Source organism: Ursus maritimus, unplaced genomic scaffold, assembly GCF_017311325.1.
Source record: "Ursus maritimus isolate PB19 unplaced genomic scaffold, ASM1731132v1 scaffold_2, whole genome shotgun sequence".
Lineage (NCBI taxonomy): Eukaryota > Metazoa > Chordata > Mammalia > Carnivora > Ursidae > Ursus > Ursus maritimus.
The window spans coordinates 49,066,685-49,089,095 of NW_024424452.1; the positions used below are offsets into that span (position 1 = coordinate 49,066,685).

At 38.8% G+C, this 22,411-nt stretch overlaps 2 protein-coding genes across 5 annotated transcripts in view; one reads left to right on the forward strand and one right to left on the reverse strand.

The window, feature by feature from the left end:
* BROX (BRO1 domain and CAAX motif containing) overlaps positions 1 to 6,596 on the reverse strand; it is a 20,455-nt gene extending 13,859 nt beyond the window's left edge. The window contains exons 1-4 of one of the 4 annotated variants that reach the window (XM_008685692.2): positions 6,272 to 6,596; positions 4,206 to 4,322; positions 1,407 to 1,513; positions 957 to 1,053 (exon numbers count right to left, since the gene is read on the reverse strand). In XM_008685692.2, the coding sequence (XP_008683914.1) occupies positions 957 to 1,053; positions 1,407 to 1,513; positions 4,206 to 4,306 (305 nt within the window). In that variant the 5' untranslated portion in view covers positions 4,307 to 4,322; positions 6,272 to 6,596. The other 3 variants (XM_008685693.2, XM_008685691.2, XM_008685694.2) reach the window with 3 other exon arrangements.
* A 185-nt stretch (positions 6,597 to 6,781) lies between these two features.
* Positions 6,782 to 22,411, forward strand: part of AIDA (axin interactor, dorsalization associated) — a 34,994-nt gene continuing 19,364 nt past the window's right edge. The window contains exons 1-4 of the mRNA XM_040636002.1: positions 6,782 to 7,007; positions 14,396 to 14,465; positions 21,352 to 21,405; positions 22,025 to 22,079. Of these exons, the coding sequence (XP_040491936.1) occupies positions 6,898 to 7,007; positions 14,396 to 14,465; positions 21,352 to 21,405; positions 22,025 to 22,079 (289 nt within the window). The 5' untranslated portion in view covers positions 6,782 to 6,897. The remainder of the gene's footprint in view (positions 7,008 to 14,395; positions 14,466 to 21,351; positions 21,406 to 22,024; positions 22,080 to 22,411) is intronic.

Sequence of the window (22,411 nt, forward strand, 5' to 3'; positions counted from 1 at the left end):
CCACTGCAATGCCTGCCTTGGGTCTCTCAGCGAGCTCCACTTCCTTCCCTTCTGACTTTATACAACTTTTTACAGCAAACTGAGATCCGGATACATGGTCATTTAAATAATACAATGGTGCTTAAAAAAAAAAATTCAATAAAAATTTAGCACCATTATGATGTTTCCTGTTGTAACTAGACCTCTTCTCTTTTTTTTTTTTTTTTAAAGATTTTTATTTATTTATTCGACAGAGATAGAGACAGCCAGCGAGAGAGGGAACACAAGCAGGGGAGTGGGAGAGGAAGAAGCAGGCTCATAGCGGAGGAGCCTGATGTGGGGCTCGATCCCAGAACGCCGGGATCACGCCCTGAGCCGAAGGCAGACGCTTAACCGCTGTGCCACCCAGGCGCCCCGTAACTAGACCTCTTCTGATTAGTTTCAAGTGAGTGATAAGAAAGTTCTGAGGAGAAATTTTTTAAAAGAGCATAGTGAAGAGAAATTAGAAAGAAAATAAAACTGTGACTCAAAAAAGTATGGAGCTGGGATGGAACTGGGGACAAAGAGAAAGAGACTGACCAAAGACATCTGAACTATCTATCAGAAAAGAAAACTAGGTGAAAAACAAAATTTTGCTCTCCTCGAAGGCAGGCAAAGACTAAAAGATAGATTTGGATTCCAAATTCCCAAACTGTTCTTTGGGTGTTATTATAAAGCCAAGAGTGTTTAAGTCTGGTTAACATTTGTATTGATTATCTCAAAAACAGATTTGGTCCAGAAGAAACAAATTATATTTTTCTTAATAGAATGTATTAAGAGTTTAGGTCAAATGTTTTTAACTAATTACCTAATGCGAGAAAATGCTGATCGGATCTATGTTCTGTTTCTTCAAATACAGAGGCCACGGGTTAACCACTGGCTAACTAGTTATAAAAATGGCTTCCATTTAGTACTCCTCTTATCTTTAGCTTGCTTACCTTGGAACCTGTCCTTGCAATGTATCAGTCCACTTGAAATTTTGAATATATCGTAACTTGCTTTCTTGGGTAGACTCATCCGATGAATTTATGAAGCCTGTAAAAAGGTAGAGCATTTCGGTTTTAGAAGAAATAACAGGAATTCTGTTTAGAAATTTTTTCAGATAATGACTTATCCAGATACCTGAAGAAAACTCCTAGCCCCTCTCTCCCCTTCTATACCTCATACCTTCTTCTAAGGTAACATAATATGAAATATGGACCCACTCAATTTTCAAAATGTTAGAAGGACCAATGCCACCCTGACATTCTCACGTTTCTGAAACTCAAATATATTAAAGAATACAGACTAGAAGACTAAACTATTCAAATCTGTATAGCCTAAGAATTAAATGTGAATTTCTGCAAAGCTGTTTTTTAAAAACTCTGAAGTGCCCACAAATAACTAACCTTGTAAAAGTGAAAAATAGGAATCTGATGCATTCTTCATCATTTCTGGATTACAGCTCAAATCGGTGAAGAGTTCAAGCAGTCGTGCTCTGGATGCTCTCAAGTCACTTATATGAGACAGAAACAGTAAAATTAAGTAAGGTGCATTATGATGAATCTATGTAAAAGTACCTTAAAAGTTTCCATTGTAAAAAGCTTTAAAATAACACCTCCTCTAGGGTATCACTAAGACTACACAGGAATAAACTTAATTAGGACTAACACTTGGGGTAAATGAAATTTCTAATAATAACTGTTTTATAAGTTGTACCAAAATAAACTCAGTCCAATCTAAAGGGCTAATCGTGGATACAATTACGTAATAACAATATACAGCAAGTTTCAATTTTAAAAAATCAAATTAACACAAGCATGTGAGATGGGAGAAAGGAATCAAGAATGAGTAAATTAAACAGACCAGTTCACAATAAAAGTTTTCTGAAAAATGGAAATTTAACACGCTTATGCAGTTTTAGTATCGCCTTAAAATTTCAAAACTTGACATTATATCAATATATTTTATTAAGTAGGAAACCCTATTTTTAAATTGCTTCCTATAAGTCAACAAACACATCCAGAGTGTGTGAGAACACGTGGCCATAGTCATTTTAAAAGTGCTCCCTGGTCTCCATTCTCCTTTACTTCTCTGCAGGAATAAATGTTGCAGATCCACCATTTCCTTCTTGAAATTCTCTTCACCTTCTATTCCACTAACACTAAAATTTCCAGGATCTCCACTTATCTCTAAAAGTTCCTTAAAATGTTCAGTCTTTGGCTTTCCACCTTTCTCTTTTGCAGTCTTAATAACTTCACATCTGATCTGATACCTACATCATCAGCTCTAACTTAGGTTCCAGTTCCACATATAATTTCAGAAGGCAACTTGCTTAATGAAGGTTCAGAAATCATATTGCAGGGACAATGACTGAAGACACTTGCATGTAAATGACTAATGAAAGACTACACTTCAATTGTTAGCACTGAGAGACTAGGGACTACATATCCATAACTTAGTAGCTGCCTAGGGTAAAGCACATACTCAAAGTTCTTTGCTGAATGAAAGAATACTAACATTTCAAATATTTTAAGATTTACAAGGCCTATAATGTAGCAGTGATGTTTAGAAGAAAGTGCGCACTTTAGAGAAAGTGCGCACTTTAGAAAAAGTGCACATTTAATTTTAAATGGTCTGGATGGAATGTTTACTCACTGGTACAAGTTCCATGAAGGCTTATTCCAAGAAAGTACATACCAACAATTACATACAGATGACCAGAAATGGGATGGGCTACCTTATGAATTTGCCATTGTTGAGTTTTTTTTGTTTTGTTTTTTGTGTTTTTTTGGTTGTTGTTGAGTTATTTAACTAGAAGCTAGACAAGAGTAATTCTGGGACCAGAAAAAAAGTTGAATTCTTAAGGCCTATTCTAGGCTCAAATAGTTTGCTAGCTATTTCTGGATAGGCACTCAATCATCTGCAACCCAATTGTATAAAGTTATATTCACCTTAAAATTAAAGAATTTCAGAAAAAAAAATGTATCTTTACAGATGAATAATTAGACCCAAAGAAGTTAAGAGACTTCCCCAATGCTACAGATGAAACAATTAAGCCAGGACCAACCTCTAGGAGTGTAAGATCAGGTGTTGGCAAACGACAACCTATAACTTGTTTTTGTGTGGCCCACAGCTTATTTTTGTAAAAATGGACAAAGAAGAATATGCAACAGCAATTGTATATAGCCCCACAAAGCTTAAAATGTTTACTACTCAGCTCTTCACAGAAAAAGTCTGATGACCTCTGATCTAGATAAAGAAGCCAGTTTTCCGATCGTTTGCCCCAATTACTTCTACAAAAAGCAGCAATGCTCTCAATTTTCCATTACTGGTACCATCAACGTCCTGACCATCTAGGTTGCTTTTTCATGTAGAATGAATCCTTTTCAACTTCCCAGAACAAAAACTCTGACCAATTGATTCCTCCTTTGAGATATCTCTTGCATATATAGCTCTTTTGTTCCAAACTGCTCTACTCACTACCCCTAATGGTTTTCCTGACAGAAATGATTTTCCCCTATGACTTCTTATAATCTTCTAAATCAAGTATTAGCAAACCTTTTCCACAAAGAGCATGAAAGTAAATATTTTAGGTTTTGTGGTTCATAAAGTCATTACTGCACTCTGCTGTTGTAGAGGAAAGCAGCCAAAGGCAGCCAGAGACAATATATAAATAAATGGGGTGAGGTGACATGGCTGTGTTCTAACAAAACTTTATTTATAAAAACGGGCACTGGGCCAAATCTGCAGGACAGTTTGCCAACCCCTGAACTGAGCCATACAATTTATTTAAACTCCAACTCAACTCCTTTCTCCTATATGAACTCTAAAGCCTATTCCAGGTTATTGGGATCTCTCCCTGCTCAGAACTCCATGAATTTACTATGTGGCTAATTAACAATATCCATGTTCAGCTTTGTGAAGTCTCTTGTACTGTTATAATATATAGCTTAACTCTTTTATTGTGATTGTTTTAGCTTCTCTGGGACTTACTGATCTAAAATTAAGGACTGAAGCCTAGATGACTGCCAAAGTTTAAATAATCTATTATTTCACTCTTCACAGGTCCTTTGTAAGTTTATAAAGAGTCTAAGGGTTGGGCAATGTGTTACATACTTCTGTATTGCCTATTGAAACCTAAAGAAGCACCTTGTATCCTAAAGTGGCTCTATCAGTACTTACTGAGATTTATGACGAAAACTAACCTGCAAATTTTTGAAGCAGCAGGGCCAGCGGCTACACCATAGTAGTTAAAAGCGACAGGAGCTGTGGCTTTTAATGGGTTCCTATGAAACCAATGTGTCATTTTCTCCAGCTCTTTCCTATAAACATAAAAGGAAATATATCAAAAATAAAAACGAAACATTTAACAACATAAATAGTATAAAAATAATTAAAAGTTTACTGAGGATATATGTATATATTTTTAAAGTATATATATATATATATATACACACACATATATATGAGACATACATAGGTACAAATAATGACCCTTATTTAGAATGCTAAGGTTACTTGAAATAAACAGATTTTAAATTAACTGTATTTCCAACGCAATACTGCTGATGCCAATTAATTGGTTACGGCATGTGTTTCTACACTAAATATACTTTCCACAAAATAGTAATAAGAATCAGAATTTTCACAAATAAAAAAACACAATACTTGATCAATAATTGCTATCCTATAAACCCAAAATATTTTAAAAACTACCTATGTGAAATGCCAACTTAAAAAATAGTCCCAAGGGCGCCTGGGTGGCTCAGATGGTTAAGTGTACAACTCTTGGTTTCCACTCAGGTCATGATCTCAGGATGCTAAGATCCAGCCCAGAGTTGGGCTCTGCATTGAAAGTGGAGCCTGCTTAGGATTCTCTCTCTCCTTTCCCCTCCCTCTGCCCCTCCCCCTGCACACACTCTCTCTCAAATAAATAAATCTTAAAAAAAAAAATTAAGTTCCACTCCTTTTTGGTTAAAAAAAAAAAAAAAAGCAGGTCACTTGCCTAATAGTCCTTGGTTAGATAATGCAAATACAGGAAGGCCCAGTGCAACACTTACATGTGGCAATTAGATTCCGGGAAATCATAGTCAAGAAAACCTGATAAGGTTTAATTAACTTAAAGGCATTATACAATGTTGTTGACCGACTTTTCTTACTAAGGAGGGGAAAAAAAAACAACCACATGGGCTGCACCTCCTCAAGTTTCATAGGAATATTTACCTATTCCCGACAAAACCGATTGGGGAGAGCACCAGATATTCAAATGCACTGTATACTCAATGAAAAACTGAGCAAGTTCACTCAGGGCTCAAAACACTTAACGAGTTCTTTTAAGAATATATATAATCTTCTAAATATCCATGTAAACCAACTTTATAACATAAGTAAATTAATACATCGTGTACGTGCATATAAATCAAGCCTTCTGAAATAATGGCACACCATACACTTGATTTGGGGACAGCAAATTTTCTACAAATACCCTTTCCAGGCGGATTTCCACTTCCTGGATGAAAATGTCTGCAGTTCTGTGTATTTTGACTTCAGGAACTAAGACGGTAAGTACTGTACTCTCCGCCCCGGCCCCATCTTGCCCCTTTCTGAGACGTGCCATTCCTGTTTTCAGAAATTCGGAGGGTGGAGAGAACAGCGACACACCCACCCGCAGATGCTAGGGTGCCCCCAGAGCCACCAGCACAACGGTCGCATCGAAGCTGCCACCTCCTCTGCCTCCGACTATTGAAAGGTGCCCCCACTCGCGAGGCCCCGGGTCCCCCAGAAACCTACCTGAAAGCCACCCCCGAACTCGGAGCGCCCACTTCCTGTTTACCACCCAGCCTCTTCCTCCCGAGCCCCGACCCCTGGAGGCGGCGCGCGGCGACCTTGCGCAGGCGCCAACCCTAGGAGCCCCTTATCCGAACAGGCATTTTCGTGGAAAGCCGATACTCTCCACCCGGGAGAGACAGGCAGACGACGGCAGAACAAACCTCCACTTAGCTTGTACCATCCCCGGTTGCCAGTGGAGACACGGGCAAGGGGATACGGCGAGCCTAGCTGTTAATACGATCGATTCGCGGGGCCAACATGCATTTTCTTTCTTTTGTTTGTTTCAAGGCATTAGAAGGAGACTTTTTTGGACCACTATCCAGGAGTCCATGGAGACTAAAACGCGTGTAAAAGGAGGGGGTGGCCCAATCGCTTGGGACTCCGGGATAACGCCAGGGGTAGGGGTGTTACGGGGAAACGCCCATTCTCATGACAAACTTACCGGATTTCTCGGAAATCTGTGCAGCACTTCTCCTGAGGGAAGAAAGGGAATGTCCGAGTCCGCAAACGAGAAAGGGAGGTAGGCGGAGAGCCAGGGCTGCCGAACCAGAGCGACGAGCAACCAGGCCTGCGCCGCGCCGGGGTCACGTGGCCCGGGCCGCCATGACAGCTACCGAGGCGGCAGTACGCGCCTCTTAGGGGCGGAGAGGCCGCGTGTCGCGCCCCCTCGGAACGCTCCGTTCCTCGGCCCTGTCCTAGCTACTCTTCCCCAGTCTTTAATCGTGAGCTGCAGTCTCTTCCCCTGAGAGGAAGAGAGGACGCGGCCGGGCCTCCCAAGCCAAGGAAGAAGGCCTCAATAGTGATGGCCGCCCTCGCGGGAGCGGGGCGGCCTCAACCTAACGCGGGGCGGGGCCTCGGGGGCGGAGCCTCGGCGGGGCGGCCTCTTCAGAGCCGCAAAGTTTGGCTGTGGCGGCAAATGGGCTTGGGCGGCTCCTCGGCGGGTGGCGGTGGTGGCCGTAGCGGTTCCTCCTGGCCCTGTTAATGTCGGGGCCAGGCCCGGGGAGGATGGCGCCCTAGAGCCCGGCCTCGCTGGGGTAGGGGCGGGAGGGGACGGGGTGGGCACCGGCCATGTCGGAGGTGACCCGGAGTCTGCTGCAGCGCTGGGGCGCCAGTTTTCGGAGAGGCGCCGACTTCGACTCTTGGGGCCAGCTGGTGGAGGCGATAGACGAGTATCAGATGTGAGTGACTAACCGCGGGAGCGGGCCAGCCGGGCTCCAGTCGGCCGCCTCCCCCTTTCTTCTGTCGGTGTCTCTTATCTCTATCTGCAGCCAAGGCTTCCCAGGGTGGGGCCCCCGCAGGCACTGGGGCTGGGATCGCACTGGCCCCGGACGGGCTGCCCTGGAGACGACGGTCCGCTCGCTGGGCTTTGGCGCCCCTCTCCCCCTCCGCCGCCACAGGGCCAGTTCCATTCAACAGGTAGCCTCTCTTTCCTGGGGCGCCCGCCCTGGCAGGCTACCTCTGTAGTTCCTGTCCCCCGCTCTGCAGTCGGATTCCTTTCCTCCTTTCCCCCGCCTCTCTCAGGTTGCTGCCCCTCAGTTTCTTTTCTAGAATCTCTGAGGGATACTTGTGTGTTCCTCGCCCACGTTCCAGGGATGAGTGGCCTTGCTCTGCATGGTGCCTTCCTCCTCCCATGTGTAGGACTGGGGGGAACTGGGGGCGCTTGAAAGGAGGGGGCGCCCCCAGGAAGCAGCGAACAGGGGCGCCTCACCAGCCAAGGGAAGGGTCCTCTCTGGCGCCCCTTCTCCACCCCTCTTTCTGGTGAGCAGTGTTTTCACAATTCACCTCGATTCCGTTTCGGTTTCTGGGACTGTTATTTGCTTGGCTGTGTGAGTCCCACCCACCCCCTTGCTCGGTTGCTTTGGGTGGAGTCCGCGCAGGATGTGAACAGAAGAGAGCAAACTGAATTAATAGACCACGCACGGGAGCCACCACTCCCTCTTTGGGTCCCTCCTCCTTGTCCTGTGTCTAATGTATAGCCGTAGGGTACTTTGTGAGTACCAGTTTCTTTGATCTTTGACCCGAAGTCGGATTTCTTATAGCCTTTCTGACTCCCCCCCCAAAAAAATTTCAGGGGTGTTTTTTGAATTAAAAGACAAGATTTACGTGTATATAAAACCTTGCTTAATTTCTTGCACCTTTTACTGAAAATAAGAACTGCCTGCTAAAATGCCATTGTTTGCAAACTGTTGCCATTAATTTACTTCTTGGTTAAAAGCAAGTTATTGTTTGAGGTGTTACTGAGTATGAAACCATGTGAGTAAAATCTCCCCCCCCCCCAGTGTCTTCTGGAAAGAATATACGGTTGAGACTTGGAAGCTTTAAATTCTTTTTCCTTTCCCTACAATAGTTGTTTTTATCTGACCATTAATATAATTTAAATGTGCAGATGTGTTCTACCCTCGTGGTACTGGCTTGTAGTTTCAAAGAGCCCTGAAAACAACCGTGCTCTGGGCCATGCTGCCAAGTATAACAAGTACTAGCGTCTGTCTTGCATCTTCACTTGACTTCACTCGCTCCTGCAACTACTTAGTGAGAACGTTACTCTCATTTTACAAAATGAGGAAACTGAAGCTCAGGTTAAACAGATTAACAGGGGTCATAAAACTGCTGATGAAATCTGGGATTTTTTTTTTTAACAGGGGTCATAAAACTGCTGATGAAATCTGGGATTTTTTTTTTTAACTCCAAATCCTGACTGCTCTACGGCATAGTGCTTAAGACACTTTATTTAACATGCCGTGTGTAAGTGAATTGGACAAATGAGAAGGTTTCCTTCGTTACCAGAGAACATATCTTAACCATACCATAGCCAGTTAGCACCTGTGTATACTCATTCTGCCGGTCAACTAGAATCACGTACCCCAAAATGTAAAGCTGCCTTCACTTGCGATGCGGTGGGACTTAGCAGCTGTTGGCACTCAGCTGCAGACTTCACAATGGAAAGTGAAGAATACCATGTCCAATTGAAATTCAAAGGAAAATTGAGTATGCAAGCTGTTTAGCTGGAATTTCTAGAAACATCTCAATGAGAGTAATAGCCACATACAAATCTATTATTGGACCACAGTACTAACCTTTGAACTTCATGATTCAGAGAAGTTCTCAAATTATAGAAACTGCCAGTCTCAAATCAGAGGAGTAATGATTGGCTTAAATTTTGCAAACACATACGCTACATATAAAATGAGGTTGCATTTAAAATTAATATATTCAAAAATGAAGACAAATTGTCTTTTTTATTTCAGTTATCTGGGAGGAAAGACTGCAGAAAAGAAGACCATTGGGGGGCCAGTAAATACTGTAGAAAGGAGTGGACAGCATTTAGTTGACAGCATTTAGTGACAATTGAGAGTGAAGGTGGAAGAGTCTAGGATAATTAGCATTTCTAATTGGGTAGGCAGCAGGACTTTATGGTCTTGGAACACACAGGGAATTTATAGGAGAGGGGATATTGGGGAGGAAAGAAACATGTTTATACCATCACAATGTAAGAATACTGTAGCTTAAACATTCAGCGACGACAAGAGCAGAGGATGTAAAGATGTGTAGATTTGATTCCTACTCTCAAAGCCCTGAGAGTCTAGTGGAGGATTTTAAAGTATTTGGGTTTTGCTATTACAGAAGTATGAAAAGAATATATGTTACCACACTGCTTGCTGTTTCCAGTAGTGTGCTTCTGCCTTAGGGCTTTTGTACTTTTTCTGGAACATTCCTCTCTTCATTATCTGCTTGGGTCGCTTGGTCACCTCCTTCAGGTCTTTGTTCAGGTATCTTCTCAGTGAGGTTCTCTCTAGATACCTTGTTTAAAATTGTGAAACCTGTTATCCACCCCAGCTCCCTCTACCTTAGTCTTACACATCCTAACCGACCCCCCCCCAATCCTGCTTAATTTTTTTCCGTGGTATTTATCACCACCTAAAATACATTTTACAAACTCATTTGGTTTATTGTCTCTTTCCCCACTTGAATGTAAACTCTGAGAGGGCAGAGTTGGAGGTGTTGTCTTGTTCTTTACTATATACTTAGTGTCCTAATGATGCTAGGCTGTTATTAAATAATTGTTTATTTAGATATTTTGTATTCTTTAGAATGAATATAGATTCAGAAGTATGCTGTGGGAGCATTGAGTTGATATTAAAGTGCTGTCGGAAGGCTTAAACGAATATGTCAAAACTAGGATTGCTAGCCAAAAGATACGTGGTCAATTTTAATTCCATGAAGCAGACCAGATCTTTCAGCAACCTGGGGATACATGACCCCAAACTTACGGTAGAATGGTATAGACTCTGTTGCTCAGAATCAGATGCTTCACAGGATCAATGCCGAGGTATTAATCTAGCACACGGATGCTCAAAAAATACTTCTTGAATGAGTTTGAAGACTGAATAATATTGCTCTTAATCATCTTTATTGTGCCTTCATCAGTGCTTCTCAGAGTGGGTCCACAGATGGGTACTGGTCTGCAATGAGGTAGAGGAATTGAAATTTAAGATTTAGAAACTTAATAGCAATTCGACATCTTCATGAGAGTTTTTATTCTATTTTATGGAAGTGTTAGCTTGGAACAGATTGGGGAAGGAAACCAGTCCTTCAGTGCAGATAGTTTGAGAAGCACTAATTTCTGTCGTGGATTGTTGTGGGGTTTCTTTCAGTCACTTGTTTATGTGTTTAAAGTATATTTTAAACTCCCTCTTGAGAATAGTGCTGTTTGACCTGTAGGCATCTTTGTGGGATGAGATTATTCTCTAGAGACTATTTGAGAGGTTTCTCACCTTTCCTAATAGAATGTCAACTCTTTTAGCTGCTCATCTGATATCCAAAGCATGCGGATTGTCCCTCAGTGGACAAAATCATGTCTCACTTTGTCTTAAAATGGTGCAATCATTTATGGATTTAGGAAATTATTTTTTTCACCCAGGTCTTTAAAATAGTTTTTAAAATAGTATGACTTACATACCATGGAATTCACCCATTGTACATCTTCAGTCCAGTGATTTTTTTTTTTTTTTTAGTAAATTTACCAAGTTGTACAACCATCACTACAATCAAATTTTATAACATTTCCATCACCCCACAAAGATCCTTTGTGCCCATTTGCAATCATTCCATATTCCTGCCCCAGCCCCAGGCAACTGCTAATGTATATTCTGTCTCTGAAGATTTGTCTTTTCTGGACATTTCATGTAAATTGAATCATATAAAATGTGATCTTCTGTATGTGGCTTCTTTGATTTAGCATAATGTGTTTGAGGTTCATCCACATTGAACATATATCGGTACTTTGTTCCTCTTTACTGCTGGATAGCATTACATTGAATGGATATACCATGTTCATGTATCCTTTCACTAGTTAAGGGACATTTGAGTTGTTTCTACTTTTTGACTATTATCAGTAATGCTCTTGTGAACATTCACATGTAAGTCTTTGTGTGCACATGTATTTTCATTCCTTTTTGGGTAGATACCAAGGAGTGGAATTTCTGGTTCGTATGGTAAATTTATGTGTACTTTTTGGAGGAAACTGCCATATTGTCCAGACTGGCGATACAGTTTTATGTTTCTATCCGCCGTGTTTCACAGTTACTGCTCTCCATCTTGATGGCATTTGTCATCGTCTGTCTTTTCTAGTATCGCCATTCTAGTAGGTGTATAGTGTACTTCACTGTAGTTTTAATTTGCCTTTCTCTTATGACTAATGCTGTTGAACATCTTTTCTTATGCTTATTTTCCCTCTGTAAGTCTGGTTTAGGAAATGTCTATTCAAATCTTTTGCCCATATTTTAATTGGGTTGCTTGTTTTTTACCTATTGAGTTTATAAGGGTTCTTTATATATTCTGGATACACGTCCTTTGTCAGATATATGATTTGCAAATATTTCCTCCCAGTCTGTTGCCTAATTTTTAAAAGCAGGATTCTGTTTGAATTTAACATCCTTGTCTGCTGACTGTTAGCATTTGAGCAGTTTAGAGCTACCCCCTTTCCTCTGACAGCGACCCTGCTTAGGTTAACAGTCACTTTTAGCATATTATGTGTAGAACTTTTCAAATAAAGAAACTGTGCCACATTAAAACTTCCCTGAGATTGGGGATGTGTAGTTGACTATCATTAAATATAGACTATAATTCCTAAAAGAGAACTTCATATAAGTGGTAGGCCAGCAAGAGTTAGAAACCAAGTGCAGAGCAAGGACAAGGATAATGGCTATGTCTGTTTCTATTTGTGCTTTCTCTGTATAGAATCCACAAAGAGTGGGTCTCTAAATGACATCATAGGATGATATCATGGGGTTTCTACCTTTTGAGGTAAAATAAATGGATGCACACAGTTTAAGTAACATAGTGGAGTGATTCCTGGCAAATGTCAACGATTTTATGTAGGAGTTTTCATATTTTATGATAAGGAGGATGCATACCTTCATAGATTGGATGGAGGCCATCAAATATAATGAACTTTATACCTGATCTTTAAAGACATGATTACATAGAATAGAACTCTCATCTAAGACGTTTTTTTGGAGACTCCGTGAACTGTCTTTTGCAGTGGGCTTAGTAGGAAATCTAACACTTGCTACCCTTTGCATTCTTGCTTCCATTCTCCACCCAGAATAGTATAGTAGCTTGAGAATTACGGTTTTAAATTCCTTTGCCAGTTACAAAAAGTTTCATCAAAGAATCTCTCAACTCTTTGGGGTCTTTTTCCTGCAAAAATTTCTAAAAATTGAGATAAATACCACATAACATAAGATTTCTCATTGTAAAGTTGTACGGTTTGGTTGTTCTAGTATATTCACAGTGTTATGCAGCCATCACCACCATCTCACTTCAGAACATTTCCATCACCCTCAAACCCCATACCTGAATCAGTCACTCTCCACTCCTTCCTTACCCCAGCCCCAGGTAACCACAAATCTGCTGTCTCTATGGATTTATCCATTCTGGACATTTTGTGTAATTGGAATCATGTGATTTTTTTTTTTTTTTTTTTTTTTTTTTTTTTTTTTTTTTTTTTTTTTTTTTTGCATCTGGCTTCTTCCATTTAGCATAGGTTTTTGAGGTTCATCTGTGTTGTAGCCTGTATCAATCTTCATTCCTCTTTGCGGCCAACTCCTGTTTCATTGAATGGATGCACCACATTTTGTTTATCCGTTCTGCAGTTGATAGACGTTGTGGGTGTTTCCATTTTGGGCCGTTATGCATAGTGCTGCTGCTGTGAACATTCGTGTACAGGTTTTTTTGTGTGAGCATGTTTTCAGTTCTTGGACTATACCTAGAATTTTGAAATTGCTGGGTTATATGTATGGTAACTCTATGTTTAACTTTTGAGGAACTGCCAAACTGTTTTCCACAGTGACTGCATCATTTTACATTCCTACCAGCACTGTACGAAGGTTCCAAATTTTCCATATCCTTGCCAACACCATTATTTTTTTCCTCTCTCTTTTTTAGAAATTGTACCCATCCTAGTGGGTATGAGGTAGTATCTCATTGTGGTTTTGATTAGTATTTCCCTAACGACTAATGATATTCATGTGCTTATTGACCATTTTTATATCTTCTTTCCCCCTGTTCATGCTTGCTCACTCCCTGTCTTGCTTGCTGTCTCTAAAATAAATCATCTTTAAAAAAATGTTCAAATTCTTTACCCATTTTTAAATTGAGTTATTTGTCCTTTTATTGTTTCATTGTAAGAGTCAATCTTTGAGCTTTTGTTGTCTTAGAAACAGCTTTGGGGGTGCCTGCGTGACTCAGTTGGTTAAGTGTTCAGCTCAGGTCATGATCCCAGGGTCCTGGGATCAGGTCCCACATCCTGCTCCTTGCTCAGCGGGGAGCCTGCTTCTCCCTCTGCCCCTTCCCTTGCTTGTGCGTGCGCACTCTCTTTTTCTCTCTCTGTCAAAATAAGTAAATAAAATCTTAAAAAAAAAAAAAAAGAGCTTTGGATCCTTACTGTTGAGTTTGGACTAGTAACACAGATCCATCCTTGAAAACTCATCCAAGGCCTAACTGCTCTTTTTAAGAATGATAATTGGGCAAACAGTGATCTTCAGGTCTGATTGGTGGAGGATTTTCTTTATTTTTCATGAAAAATATTTAGAAAAGCATAATTTAATAGACTTATCATTTTGTCATGGCTGTTATTTGAACTAATCTTATCAGCAAATTAATGATAGACTGATAAAGTGTCTCTGGCTGGTACTATTACTGGTGCTCCCTGGAAGTGTTTAAGCAAAATCTGGGCAACTGCTTATTGGCTTGTTAAAGAAGAAATTCATGCACACGAAAGAAAGTTGGATTAGTTGCCATTTGAGATTCTTTCCAGCTCTAAGATTCTGTTTTTACTGCCTAGAGCTGAAATTTGTCCCAGTGCAATGGTATAAAAAGTATTATATCTTATTTTCGTTGTTGTTGTATTGTTTGATTCTGATGTAGATTTATACTTTGAAAACACAGCAAAATATTATTTTACTTCATGTCTGTTTTTTAAAAGATTTAAATTACCTCACCTTGTTGTATTTGGGGTAGTTTGCTTTCCTTCAATTCTAAAGAACATATTTTTTTCTTCTTACAGATTAGCAAGACATCTACAAAAAGAGGCCCAAGCGCAACACAATAATTCTGAATTCACAGAAGAACAAAAGGTACTATAAAATAGTCTCTCCGTATGATCAGATTCCAAATGAAAAGAATTCTGTCTTTCAACCCATTAAGCAAAAACAACAGAAACTGTTATAGTTAAGTACAAAGAATGACACTGATTATGCTCTGGGGACATAAAGTGATCTCTGAGAGATAACACATGATGTACCACTTAGTAACTTTCTCACTTGATGAATTTCTCGACTCAGCCATTTAGACTTTAACTTTAGTGGAGACTGTCTACACTCTGGGAGAGGGGTAGATTCCAGAGGCTGAAGTTTGTGAGTAATTATGTCCACCTTCAAGACTTATTTAACTCTGAATTTTCTTACTCCCTTCCTCCTCTCAAAACAAACACAAAGCCAAGAAACAAAACAAAACCCCCAAAACCATCACTGAAAAAAGTTAATAGTAAAATTATAATTAAAAAAAAATAGTTCAAGTCAAGAATTTGGCATAAGAATCCATCAGCAAAATAAATGCATAAGGTTGTAAACCGTCTCAGTGGTGCTCTTGAATTAAGATTTTAATGTGTTGAGTCGATGCCGTGGACTTTTAGAGATTATAAAAAGTGGGATACTTTAAGAAGCTTTGCTTTCAAAGAGTGAAAAGAAACAGAAAGAAACAAGTCCCATTTTTTCCTGGCGCAGAGTATCTAGTGTTAAGTCAAATTTTAATCCTGTAGATAATGAAAAAAATTACTGGGTCAGTTTTTCCCTCATCTCTTAAGAAAAGACATTGTGAAAACTATAGTGACTTAATTTGTTTTTATTAATTCTTTTTCTGTACAAGGGATGGGAGTGGTTTTTTGCACGCGTTTTAAGCCTAAAATTTATTTTAGTCCTTTTGCCTGTATTCATTTGACTCTTACTTATAGGCGTTTGAACAGATAAAAACCCTAAAGATTAGGGTTAGCTATATTTCTCACGCAAGTCAGTATGTTTGCATTTTAAAAATACTTAGGGGGCGCCTGGGTGGCACAGCGGTTAAGCGTCTGCCTTCAGCTCAGGGCGTGATCCTGGCGTTATGGGATCGAGCCCCACATCAGGCTCCCCCACTATGAGCCTGCTTCTTCCTCTCCCACTCCCCCTGCTTGTGTTCCCTCTCTCGCTGGCTGTCTCTATCTCTGTCGAATAAATAAATAAAATCTTAAAAAAAAAAAATAGTATCTGCATCATCTGTACTTTTTTTTGTATTTAGAAAACAAAACACGTTACTACAATTTACAGGTGCATTTTTCTTTTTTCCTTTATAGTTGTTAATGTATGCAGTAGATTTAGGAAATTTAGGATCTGAGTCCAGGAAAGTAGTTACCACAGAAGAAATGATTGTTTTGCTTGAGGAAAGGAACAAAAACTATATGCTTTATCACCTCTATAAGATTTGCGAACTCTAGGAAATGATTAATAAGTGATCAGCTGGCATCACAAAATTAATTTTGAAACAATCTCAAATATTTGAGTATGCAAATTAATAGCTGACAAAGTGTGTTACGCATACGGAAACAGATGAAAGCTTAGGGAAGTTTTACAAAGTTTCATGACCCCCTCCCCATGCTTGAATCACCTGTTGGTCTTGCGTTACTTACGTGCTTTTTCACCAGCGCCTCTTGCGTAGGTATAGGACCTGTGAGCAATATGACCGCAAATAGTAGGTGAGTTGACCTAAAATGTTTTTAAATGCCACCAAGAATGAGCTTTGTCATACAATGATTAAACTAACAAGAAAAAAGAAACTTTTTCTTAATTTTCTTTAACTTTCTAAGGCTGAAGCTGATGTTCGATGATGCTCTTTATTCTTTAGTTTATAGCTGTTCCTTAGTAGCCACCGATGCTGCCTTTTTTTCAGATTACACAGAAGTCCTGGGAGGCAGCATGACCTAAAGGAAAAGCCTGAGGTCTGGAGTCAGAAGACCTGGTCTTGAATCTGGGCTCTGTGTTGCGGCCCTAATTTCCTCATGTATGAAATGAGGGATTCGATAACCTTGAATGATCCTAAAAGATAGCCCTACGTCTTCTAATGACTTATACCTTTGAAGTTTTCTGTACCTCCTCCTTTCCTGGAGGCCTGATTTCTGAGGTATTTGTTATTTATAATACCTGCCTAGGGGGCATTTGTGGCTGCCAGTTGTGACTACAGAGGGAGCTTGTGCCTGCCTGCCTATTCCTTGGGCTTGGAGAAGGACCCCCAATCAGTCTGTACTACATTAGGAGCTTAAGGCAAGTTGTGTGCATTTACAAATTTAATTTTCTTAAAAAATACAGGTGAAACATTCACAATGGGCCAAACAACTCATACTGACATATAGACCTTATTTTTGAATGTCACCCAAGGAAAAAGTTAAGAGGCTCCAAGTTAATAATTAGGGAACAGAGATTTCCCAGATGTGATCTGGGGGAACACTGGCTCTGAAAAATTAATAGGTGTTATTTGAACAGAGAGTTTGTGACTTGTCAGGGCTATTAATATGCTAATGTGTATGTTGAAGTAAAACTTTGGGTAATGGAGTGTTTCTTAAATTTGTTTGCTTTTGGAGGCTGCCCCCCTCTTCCCTTTATAGGACACCTCATTGGGCTTAGTGTTTGAAGAACACGTTATGGGAGATTTCGAAACCAACTGTTAGGTCTGCAAAATTAATTGAATGCCAGACCTGGCCTATAAGCCTAAGGAGAAGAAACTCAATTGCATTTTCAGGAAAATGCAGAATATACCTTATATTATTCTAAGCAAAATTGTTCTTTATGTTTACTATTTTGAATTTTATTTTTTATGCTTTTGCTGTTCTCAGTGTTTTTGTAGCAGTGACAAATCTTAGAATTATGCTAACCGTTCATAGTTTGTGAGACTTTGGAAAATTTTTTTAAAAACCAATATTTCAGGGGCGCCTGGGTGGCTCAGTCGTTAAGCGTCTGCCTTCGGCTCAGGACATGATCCCAGTGTTCTGGGATCGAGCCCCGCATCAGGCTTCTCCGCTGGGAGCCTGTTTCTTCCTCTCCCACTCCCCCTGCTTGTGTTCCCTCTCTTGCTGGCTGTCTCTCTCTCTGTCAAATAAATAAATAAAATCTTTTTTAAAAAAATGAAAATAAAAACCAGTATTTCTTTATGAAGATTTTTACTGTCTTACAATAAGCTTTGAAAAATAGTTGATGAATAAATGCTTTGTTGGGTCTTAGGTTATTGATATTTATTCATATATAATTATTTAAGATCAGAGAAATACTAATTTTTGAGAAAACATACACATGTTAACAGTATTTATTTTAAATCTAAACTCTAGAGCAGAACTACTGATCTCTCTCAACTTTATTAATTGGTGATTTAAAAAAAATCTTCACATGGATTTGCTATTCATAATATTCTCAAAGATTTCTGGTGGAAAATGAGAACGTTTAGGACTCTTATTTGATCCTCCCTCATGATTAGTGGACTTAGTTCTCATTTCAATCCTCAATAGTTTTGTCATTATAACAACTGAGTTTAGTAGCCAAAGAATAGCTGCCAAAAGCTTTCATTCCATTAAATTCCCTACTTTGGTGTCGTCGTTTTTCTCATGTAAGTTTCTGGACAGAATGGAACATCCTGTCTCATGATGCTTAGAAAGTTTTGCCCTGTTTTGAATCGAATTTGGTAGTAATGAGAGTTCCAGCACTATGTGCTTGTTTTATATTTTATAGGTTCCCCCTTTCCACTGTCTCCCCCGCCTTCCTCTTTTTTCTCCCACCCGGCCTCCCCCCTGCTAGAGAGTAGATGACTGGCTGTTTAAATAAAAAAAATTAAGTCTGGATTGAAATGGTACTATTTTATGTGTATTTTTTAAACTTTTTCCTGATGTAAATTGAATATATTTTAGCAAAATTAACTTGGCTCTTTGTTTTTATTCCATCCTCTCCTTAGCTGCTGTTTTTATTAATTTCTCTACCATTGGCAAAATAAAATAGCCAATATTCTGAAAACGAGAACATTTTCCATTTCTGTACCATATTTTGCATGAGCAGTTGATTTGAATGAGGTGCTAATAATTTAAATCTTTTAAAACTAAACTTCATTTACCTTCAGTGCTTAGTCTTAATGTACATTGGTTAATAGTATTTAATACCTGGACACAAGCGACCTTGTGTTGCTTAATCATTTTTCCTAACCATTTGTTTTTAAGAAAGGTGACACAGTAACAGTAGCAAGCACTTGATTTTGACATCAATAAATGCTACATGTTTTAAAAGTCATTGCTGCAGCTGAAAATGATAGTGTTTCGCTCCCTTTTTAATACTGATGTTGGGTGTGGTTCCTTAAAGTAGTTATGAATAATGCCTATTGGTATTTTGCCATAGTTCAGTAGATTCTGTGTAAAAAGCTGTTGCTTCTGCTTAACTTGCAGAAATGTTTAAATTTAAAATGGGTTATTAGTGGAATCGTAATTGTTAAACTACATTTTATCTTAAATGTTAACAGCCTCAAATCAAATGGATTTCATAGTAAATGAAAGAAAGGGAGTTAACTAATATTTCTAAAGACTTACTCATTGATACAGCTCACTTAATACAGAATTCTTTTTAAAAAGCATTTTTAAAAGAACCTGCAAAGTATGGCCAAATGGTATTAAAATAAGTATATCGGTTTATTGTACATATTACTAGTGTATGTATAGAAGACATGGGTGTCTAGGGCAAGCTGCTTAATCTCTCTTCAGTTTTCACTTTGATAGAATGATTGTCTCTAACTCAGGGTTATAATGAAGATTATATGAATTAATGCTTATAAATCACTTAGAACTTGAGTACTTAATAGCTGTTAGCCATTACTGTATTATTGTATTTATGTTTTTATAAAAAACTTTATAGTTTATTTATTTTGTTTTATTTACTTATATATTTAAATCACTTAGTTTTGTCAGAATTGAGTGGTATATTTGAACAACAATGGGAATATTAGATTTTATGTAGAAAAGACTCTTGCTGGTTCCTATGCAGTAGCTATTTGAGAGAGTAAATAAATATCTGAGTTATCTTGAGTCCTTTTGAAGTTACTAAATTTAAACGTAATTTTTAAATGTAAAATTTCAGAATAAAATTGGATATTTTCTTAACTGTGATATTGGGATTAAAAGGAATTTTTAAAGATTGTGGAGATAGAGTGTTACTTATTCCTTGGCCAAGGGTCCTGTCTGGGTCAGGGGTGGTTGGAGTTGGCTACACCAGCTGTCGATTGTCAGTAAGGTAATTGCATAATGCCTCCTAGCCTGAGTACCAGGGGCCAGGACAGTACTTGTTACTCTCCTTTGCTCCTCGTTTATCTTATAAAGAAAGGGAAAATCCAATTTACTAAACTTTTGCAAGTGATCAGTACGTGTAGAAAAAAACATGTCATTTTTTCCCAAAGAATGTTTCATGTGAAGGTATTGCAAATATTGTACGTGAATCCTTCACTGTTATGGTCTGGATTTATTCCTAATAAAAACATAAGAAATGCCCTTCTTTCGAAGGACTTCAAAATGTCAACGGGCCTAATTCAGCCGCCAGCTCTTGTAAGATATTTCTTCCGTGGGTCTCCTCCTCTTTATTTCCATTCTAGTAGTTCATGTTCTTGTTCTGATTCTCATTTACCCGGACAGCTGGAGTAACCTGACTGCTCTTGCCTGTAGTCTTTTCCCTTTTCTCCCCCAACCTATGGAGACCATTGTCATAACAGTCTTCCTAAAGGTCAAATCTGATCATCATTCTTCTATTCAAAAACCTCTGTGTAATTTATTGCTAAAGTAATAACAGATTCCTCAGCTAGTCATGGAAGGTCCCCTTCAGAAAGACCACTGCTGCCCCCAGCATACACACACACACACACACACACACACACACACACACTCACATTCACACTCACTCTTCACTTTTCAAACCTATATCCCTCTGCTTTCAGTTTGAGACTTTAGACAACTGAACCGTGACGGTTTTCTAAACTCTTCAGTTTTACAAATCCTCCCAGTCACTGGGGCTTGATTTCTTTTTTTCTTTTTTTTTTTTAAGATTTTATTTATTTATTCGACAGAGATAGACACAGCCAGCGAGAGAGAGAACACAAGCAGGGGGAGTGGGAGAGGAAGAAGCAGGCTCATAGCAGAGGAGCCTGATGTGGGGCTCGATCCCATAACGCCGGGATCACGCCCTGAGCCGAAGGCAGACGCTTAACCGCTGTGCCACCCAGGCGCCCCTGGGGCTTGATTTCTAACACAGATCCTTGCACTGTTTCTTCAGAATGTGTGATGGTTCACTTTGCTAAAGCTTACAAGAATCAAGGCTCTCTCCTTTGTATTACAGTGATTTTGTAGTCTCATCGCACATAATAGAACTTGAGCTTGTTAAAAGCAAGGACTGTACCCTATCATTTATATCCATTTTATAGCTCATGTAAGACAGATCTGACTATAAAACTTGCCACCATTCATCACAAGTATTGATTTTGCTAAGTATTACCTACATATTTAATGAGACAAGTCAAGATTGGACTTATGTCAAAATTAAATGATACTATTTCACTTGCTTTCAGATATTTTTAATTTTAAATCTTTTAGCAAATTTCAGGCATAATGGAGATGAAGAGAGGGCAAAGCTTGGGAGGGAAGATGTTGGAAGACCTTTTCATTGCCCTTTAAATAAATCTAAAGCAAACTTGATTTAAAATTGGTCATGGTACAGTTAGGTCAGGAGAAAATATAGACTCACATTCTCTCCCTTATCTTAGCCCTTTGCCTCCTGTTTTTCTTTAAAATCTGCAAGATGCTTCGAAGAAGTAATATTTAAAAAAATTATAGATCCCTTACTAATAAAAATTAACTCCATGGTTTTGACAACTAACGCTTGCAATATATTCAGTATTTATGGCTTTTTCTTTTTCCTACAGAAAACCATAGGCAAAATTGCAACATGCTTGGAATTACGAAGTGCAGCTTTACAGGTAAACACGGTTTTTTTCCTGCTTTTTAATATAAGAAAAAATCATTATGAGCTAGTCTAATAAACCTTAAGCATTAATGCTAAAAGCAGTATCGTCTAAGAAGAGATTTCCAGCAATAGGAATTCATGGGTTAAGCTCCTATTAAAAGATTTAATTCATATTTAATAAACTGTAGAGAGAAAAGGTATAACTTCAGTTTTTTGTTATTTTTAGCCCGAATGTTCCAAAATACAAAAACAAATAAAAACCAGTTTGGGACTTTTCATTTTCTTTCTTTCTTTTTTTTTTTTTTTTTTTTTTTTTTTAGATTTTATTTATTTGTCAGAGCACAAGAGGGGAAGTGGCAGGCAGAGGGAGAAGCAGGCTCCCCGCTGAGCAAGGAGCCTGTTGTGGGACTTGATCCCGGGACCCTGGGATCATGAACTGAGCCAAAGGCAGACGCTTAACCAACTGAGCCACCCAGGCGTCCCGGGACTTTTCATTTTCTACTCTGAAAGCATGAAATGGATTCATTTATTTTGTCCACTTTTTGAATATTTAGTTCTTACTACTTAAAAGACATAGGGGGATAGTGAAATGTTTGTAATAAAAAGATGTAATATGCATATTTTAAATTCAGTCCACACAGTCTCAAGAAGAATTTAAACTGGAGGACCTGAAGAAGCTAGAACCAAGTAAGTTTTATTTTTTATTTTTGGTGGTACTCCTTTAGAAAACTAATCTCTTATAATTATGAAGATTATTAGCATAGATGCTTATTCATTTCTGTTCCTACCTAGTCCTATGTGATTTTTTGGTGCTTTTATAATTCCTGTAATATTTATAGTAATTATTATTCTTTTCACCATTATAGAATATGAAAAATTATTTGATTCCAGGTTCTCCTTCATTCATATGTTTCAGCCTCTGTTTTAACCACTTTAATAAAGCTATAATTACTTTGGTAAACATTTACAGTAGACTTTACTGGAGAGTATAAAGTTACAATTATTGATGCCCATTTATC